Source organism: Ostrinia furnacalis, unplaced genomic scaffold, assembly GCF_004193835.3.
Source record: "Ostrinia furnacalis isolate ACB-3 unplaced genomic scaffold, ASM419383v2 OfSCF2967, whole genome shotgun sequence".
Taxonomy (NCBI): domain Eukaryota; kingdom Metazoa; phylum Arthropoda; class Insecta; order Lepidoptera; family Crambidae; genus Ostrinia; species Ostrinia furnacalis.
In genome coordinates, this window is record NW_021133206.1 from 108,890 (window position 1) to 115,705 (window position 6,816).

The following is a 6,816-nucleotide window of genomic DNA, read 5'->3' on the forward strand; positions in this document are numbered from 1 at the left end:
GATTACAATCTCACGCGTGATATTATAAACTGACGGAGTTCACAATTTTATGTTGACATAATAATAATAATATACTGATACAAATTTTAGCTTATGTTGATCACCTCCCCTCTTGCTGGGCGACCTATAATTACGTAGTTTTAAATACAAATTATGTCATACTGAATCTGTCTCTTTAAAATGCACACCTATTGTTCATTCGCTTCCTTAGTTTTAAATAGCCTTTTTAAGCTTTAAAAAAGGCTGTCATACTAAATTTGTCTCTCTCTTTGTAATGCATACCTACGGTTAATTCGCTTCCATAATTTAAATACAGTTTTAAAAAAGTCTGTCATAATTTTCAAATTAGTTTGAGATGCGACTCTTAACGCTAAAAATTAAACAACTAATGGCCATTTTCACCATCAATCCCTTATTTTTAAGTGACCCCTATGGTAACAAATAAGAAGAATTTTGCTGTCATAGGGGTCACCTAAAAATAATGAATTGATGGTGAAAACGGGCATAAGTCTGTCATACTAAATCTGTCTCTATCTTTGTAATGCATACCTATTGTTCATTTTCTTCTTTTTCCGTCGAAGCTTGCGCAGCGCTGTCGGTAGTGATCTTTTGCAATATGGCGGCCGTCTCCTCGCAAATTTCGGAGAATTGCGGCCTGTCGGCTGGTGACTTGCTCCAGCAACGTTTCTGAGGAAAAAATGAAAAAAATATGTAAGTATCTGATTTATTTTTTTACTTCTTTTTTTATTTGATATGTATCTCATTGTTCTAAGGCGGGATGTAGAGTCGCGCTGACCGTTCCCTGATCGTCGGCGCTGACAGATCAAGTATGTAATTGAAGGGAACGTTCCTGAGTGACGCTGATCGCTCGGCGCCGACGCTTCATACATTTCGGCTGTCAGCGCTGACGGTCAGCGTGCGTCAGCGTGACTCTAAAACCAGCCTAACGTAGAATTGTCAACTCGTCACAAGGTAAACTTGTGTAAATTCGTCACACTCTATTATTATGTCTCGCAAGTAATTGTTTATGACAAAATGTTTCATGACGAACGAGCTTTTGATCGCGGTTTCCGCCTTTGGTTGCGTATTTTAGAAAATTCTTACTTAGTGGGTGTATCATATCAGAACGCCACACTTCAGAGCAATCTGTTCAGTGGTTTGAGCTGTGTATTGATAGAGCAGTCAGTATATTAGGTTTACTTTCATAATTTGGAGGACATGTGTGTTGAGTGGACGACGTTAACTCATTATAGATCGTTTCACCCACGAAGACGCGCCCCATCATTCTTCCGCTAATGTTTGAGTGTGCCGATCCCATTTTAGATCGTGGAGAATGTAGAAAAAGTAAATGTTTAATAAAGAATGTCGATTCAACTTGTACTTACGAGTAAGTCGGCGAGCGCTTCGGGCATCGACTCCGGGATCGGCCAGTCCAGCGAGCCCGCCTTAAGTCTTTCCAGCACAGAGTTGTCGTTCAGCTTGCAGAACGGAAGCTCTGCTTTTGTGTAGATCTGGTAAATGAAACAAAAATATTATGTATTGATATTCTGGAGCACAGGAAAAGTAATTTTCTTTTGTATGGTTTTTATTGGCGGTCGAACTGTAGATGCTGGCTACACAGAAGTTGCAGCGGTGGGAACGAGGTGGGAATAGTCGTTGTATGGCCAAACTCAGATTCTGTGGGTCCACCAAAATAAAAATAGCAACTTGAGATTTTTTACTTTAATTTCAACAAACAGGTTAAAAATAAGCTAAGTTATAAGTGTGCATAATCTTTTCTTAAAGGTTTTAAACCCTTGTTTGTCACCTGTCATCCGCTTTGCAATGGGGGGAAGACGAACCTTAATTTCGAACTCCTCCTACGTTCTTCTGATTAATTTCGTTGCGGGTCCAATGACACTTTCCCCGGGACAAACTTGACCTTCATTGGTTGGGTTTTTATGGCGGTCAAGCTGTAGATCCTGGCTATACAGGAGTTGCAGCGGTGGGAACGAGAGGTGGGAATAGTCCCGTAAGCTAACTTATAAATAAGTTTATATCTTACCTCCCAGACCGTAGCTGCGAACATATATACGTCGGACTTGGTGGAGTAGTCTCCCTCTAACACAGCTTCGGAGGGCAACCAACGCAGTGGGATCACCTGAGAGGGAAGAGTGAGGTTAATATAGAGCAGCGGTTCCCGAATGGTGGTCCGCGGAACCCTGGGGTTCCGTGGAAAGGCCGCAAGGGTTCCGTAAAAAAATATTATCCCACGTTTCGTGACCGACGTTGTTCGCTCGCACCGACTTGTTTACGCACAAGGGAGGGGCAGGGCGTGCGGGCGGAGTAGTACGGGGGTTCCGCTAGGAAAGTATAATCAATTAGGGTTCCTTGGCAAAAAAAAATTTGGGAAACCCTGATATAGAGCATTCAGTGATGTTTAGAGATAATATGATTAGAAATTCAATTATCTTTTTTTTTCAATTTGAATCACGATTTGGTCAAATAATTAAAATGGTAGCCTGTATTTTTTGGGTCTCCTTATTTTTGGGGTCATCACTAGCGCTTTGAGAAAAGCTCATGACAAATTGACATTATAAACAATTGCCTTATCTCGACCTCTTAACTATGAGCTATGCAAGAGGGATGAAATCAAGCGTAAAATTTAAAATTAAATTTAAACATTTTTTTTAAATGCTTTTATAGTTTTTAAAGTATTTTTACTAAAATTTTCTGCAAAGGCTGGGTTGCACCCTTAACAAACGTCAAAAATCTGTCAAACTCTACAAAAACACCGGTTATCGTTACAGTTACGGTTAAAGTTAGGTGGTGCAACTCAGCCTAAAATCTATACTAATAATATAAAGCTGAAGAGTTTGTTTCTTTACTACTGGTCCGATTTGAAAAATTATTCACTATTTTCACGCGTACGAAGTCTCGGGCATAATTAGTTTAAGTATAAATGTTACCTGTTCATGGTGTTTGTAATACTCGTGCGAGTCGGGTCCCCTTGAGAGCGCCGGGTAAGACAGCTTGAGCGTCAGAGTGGAAGTCAGCACGCAGTTGCGAGCCGCTATATCCCTGTGGATGGTACAGAATATTTATTAATACCTATTCGATTCCCGGGCCAGGTTCGATTCCCGGCCGGGCAGAAATTGAAATGATGAATTTTAATTTCTGTGACGGGTCTGGGTGTAAATATGTATAATATGTATGTATTTAATAAAAAAAAAGTATATAAGTAGTATATCCGTTAAGCTAGCACCCATAACACAAGCATTGAGTTGCTTACTTTGGGGCTAGCTGGCGCTGTGTGAAATTGTTCAAAGATTTATTTGAAAGATTTGAAAGATTAATACCTGGGACAGATTAATACAGAAGTGGTAATAGGCAGGGCACATAGTACGCAGAATTGACTTGACAGCCGATGGGGCAGCAAGGTTCTTGAGTGGAGGCTACAAAGTGACAAGCGACGTCATAAAGGTAGAAAGAACGCGCTAACCGAGCGATGTGTAAATCATTGAGAGAGACTGTATATCAGGCTTGCCCAATCGATTTTCCAGATGAGTAAAATTTCTTAGACTTGCGACGTTGGGCCACAGATTTTGGAAATCAAAGGAAAAGTATACTAAATTCATAAGGCCATTTATAAAATTCAAATGCCTTGACGGTTCACTTCGTGGCTTGCTCTATGTAATAAATATCTGACTAATTTCTATGTAATAAATAANTTGCGACGTTGGGCCACAGATTTTGGAAATCAAAGGAAAAGTATACTAAATTCATAAGGCCATTTATAAAATTCAAATGCCTTGACGGTTCACTTCGTGGCTTGCTCTATGTAATAAATATCTGACTAATTTCTATGTAATAAATAAAAATTCCACCGCTATTTCGCACTTCTTTATGGCCTGGATCTACAGTTCAATACAGTTTGGCTTCTACTGTACTACTGATGATGAAGAATTGATGGTGTTAGAGATAACGTCGTCATCATTATTAGATGACGATGACTATTATGATGACCCCGACATACCTGTGAGTGAGCCGCTACTCAGCCAAGCAATAAAACCCATCTAGGGTAGTTTGAGTGCCTCTGAAGTAGTCTTTATGCTGATGATCCAAACTCACTAAATGATGCTAAATGTAATCCGTTTCCCAACCAGTGAAGGTTCAATACTCCTTTTGATGTTGGTGATGATGATAAAAGTTGTGATGATGATGAAGACGATGACCGCGACTTACCTATAAGTGATCTGCTTTTCGGCTGGCGACTCATTGAAGGTTGATCGGTCACAATGATGATGTGATGATGATGAAGATTCAATCTGTGCGTGTGCGTTTCTCGTCTAGGTCAGCGGTTCCCAAACTTATTTAGTCTACTGCCCACTTTGAGAATAAATTATTTTTAGCGCCCCCCATTTTTGCAGTCAGAAGTCGAGCTCAGTCGATGTCTAAGAGTCCTCCTAGTAGATGACGCCTCCCAAGCCTCTACTCAACGTCCCGATTTTTTTTCTGGGTGTCTTACCGCCCCCTTTAAGCCTGCAGCGCCCACAAGGGGGCGTTATCGCCCACTTTGGGAAAGACTGGTCTAGGTAATGGAACCCAAGCAGTGTTAGATGAGCAGATTATAGGGACTAGACTATTATCATACTTATCATAGGATGGTGATGGCGATGATGATTATGACGTCACCATTATCACTAAACTTACACAACCAGTGAAGACTGAATATTCCTTTTGATGTTGGTGATGAAAGTGGTGATGATGATCCCAACTAACACGTGCGTAAGTCGTTTCAGATCTAGATAGGTTGAACAGTCCTTGATGATGGTGACGATGATGACAATGATGATGAAACTCATCTGTGAGTAAGTAGTTTTCCTCCTGTGAATGAGCCGCTTCCTGTTCAAGTAGTGAAACCCACGCAGTTAGGGTTGAGCAGACTATGACGTCACCATCATCATCATTTGGTGCCTCACCTGTGCGTAAGCCGTTGCCGTGATCATGGTGGTGATGGTCTTTAGTAGGAGTAAGGTGGTGATGATGATGATGAAGGTGGTGATGATGATGATGATGCTGAGGGCATTCCTTTTCCCAAACAATTTTTACAGGTTCAATACTTACTCCTTTTATGATGGTGATGATGATGATGATGATCCTAACTAACACGTACGTGAGCCGTTTCAGATCCAGATAGGTTGAGAGTAATTACAATGGTGATGATGATAAGGGTCTTGGTGATGATGATGATAACTGACCCAAGAGAGTCGCTTCGCAGCCACCTTTAACCCAACTATGTTGTTGATGATGATGAAGACGCAAATTCAGCTGTAAGTCGTATCTCGTTAGGGTAATCAAACCCAACCAGCCAAGGTTGAGCAGTCCCTATGGTGATGATGATGACGTCATCATCTAGGCGCCTCACCTGTGCGTAAGTCGTTTCCCAGCCAAGCGGCTGGCGGCGGCTGCCAAATGAGCAGCAAGCAACGCCCGATGCTGCGCGGACAGCGGCTGCGCGGCCCGAGAGACCGCGGGCCGCGGGTGCGCGGGGCCCGCCCGGGATAGATACTCTTCGGACTCATGATGATGACTGATGGTCTCTAGTAGGAGTAAGCTGGTGATGATGGTGGTGACAATGATGGTGATGACCTAAACTGACTTTGGTGTGAGCCATTTCACATCCAGACAGGTTGAGTTGTTGTTATGATGATGGTGATGATGATGAAGGGGTGATGATGATGTTAAGGCTGAGTGTATTCACTTTCTCAACCAACTTTTATAGATACTTACACCTTTGATAATGGTGATGATGATTGATGATGAGTGGTGATGATGATGACTAAACAATGTTGCAATCGCCCATATAGGCAATGAAGCATGAACAGTCTCTATGATGGTGATGATGACGTCATCATCATCATCTTAGAGACTGACCTGTGAGTGTGCTCTTTCCGGCTGAAGGTTGAGTAGTCTATAATGATGATGATGATGAAGCTTCACCTGTGAGTAAGCCCCTTCCTGGCAAGAAAATATAAAGCAATATAATCCATCCAGTCAAGTTGTAAGTTTGAGCAGTCCCTATGGTGATGATGATGACGTCATCATCTTGGTGCCTCACCTGTGAGTAAGTCGTTTCCCAGCCAGGCAATGAAACCCCTCTAGTTAGAAAAGTAGTACCACTGAAGTAGTATCTATGATGAGCACTGACCTGTGCGTAAGCCTTTTCCTGATAAAGCAATGAAATCCATCCAGTCAAGGTTGAATTGTCTCCCTATTGTGGTGGTGATGAAGATGATGACGTCATCATCTTCATTATCTTGGTGCCTCACCTGTGCGTAAGACGTTTCCCAGCCAAGCGGCTGGCGGCGGCTGCCAAATGAGCAGCAAGCAACGCCCGATGCTGCGCGGACAGCGGCGGCGCGGCCCGAGAGACCGCGGGCCGCGGGTGCGCGGTGCCCACCCGGGATAGATACTCTTCGGACTCATGATGATGACTGATGGTCTCTAGTAGGAGTAGGGTGGTGATGATGATGGTGACAATGATGATGATGACCTAAACTGACTTTGGTGTGAGCCATTTCACATCCAGGCATGTTGAGTTGCTGTTATGATGATGGTGATGATGATGAAGGGGTGATGATGATGTTAAGGCTGTGTATCCCGTTTCCCAACAATCCCAACCAACTTTGACAGGTTGAATATTTACTCCTTTTATGATGGTGATGATGATTGATGATGATAGTGATGATGATGACTAAATAATGTTGAAACCCAGGCAGTGAAGCATGAACAGTCTAGAATGCTGATGATGATGACGTCATCATCATCATCACC

The 6,816-nt window shown here is 42.4% G+C and overlaps 1 protein-coding gene across 1 annotated transcript; it reads right to left on the reverse strand.

The window, feature by feature from the left end:
* Positions 1 to 471: 471 nt before the first annotated feature.
* On the reverse strand, positions 472 to 6,486 carry LOC114356833 (inactive tyrosine-protein kinase 7-like; the record flags this gene model as incomplete). The annotated part of the gene is made up of 5 exons (XM_028310192.1): positions 472 to 687; positions 1,386 to 1,511; positions 2,045 to 2,140; positions 2,949 to 3,060; positions 6,312 to 6,486. Coding segments are annotated over 5 exons (647 nt in total), but the record flags the coding sequence as incomplete, so codon positions are not given.
* Positions 6,487 to 6,816: the final 330 nt, after the last annotated feature.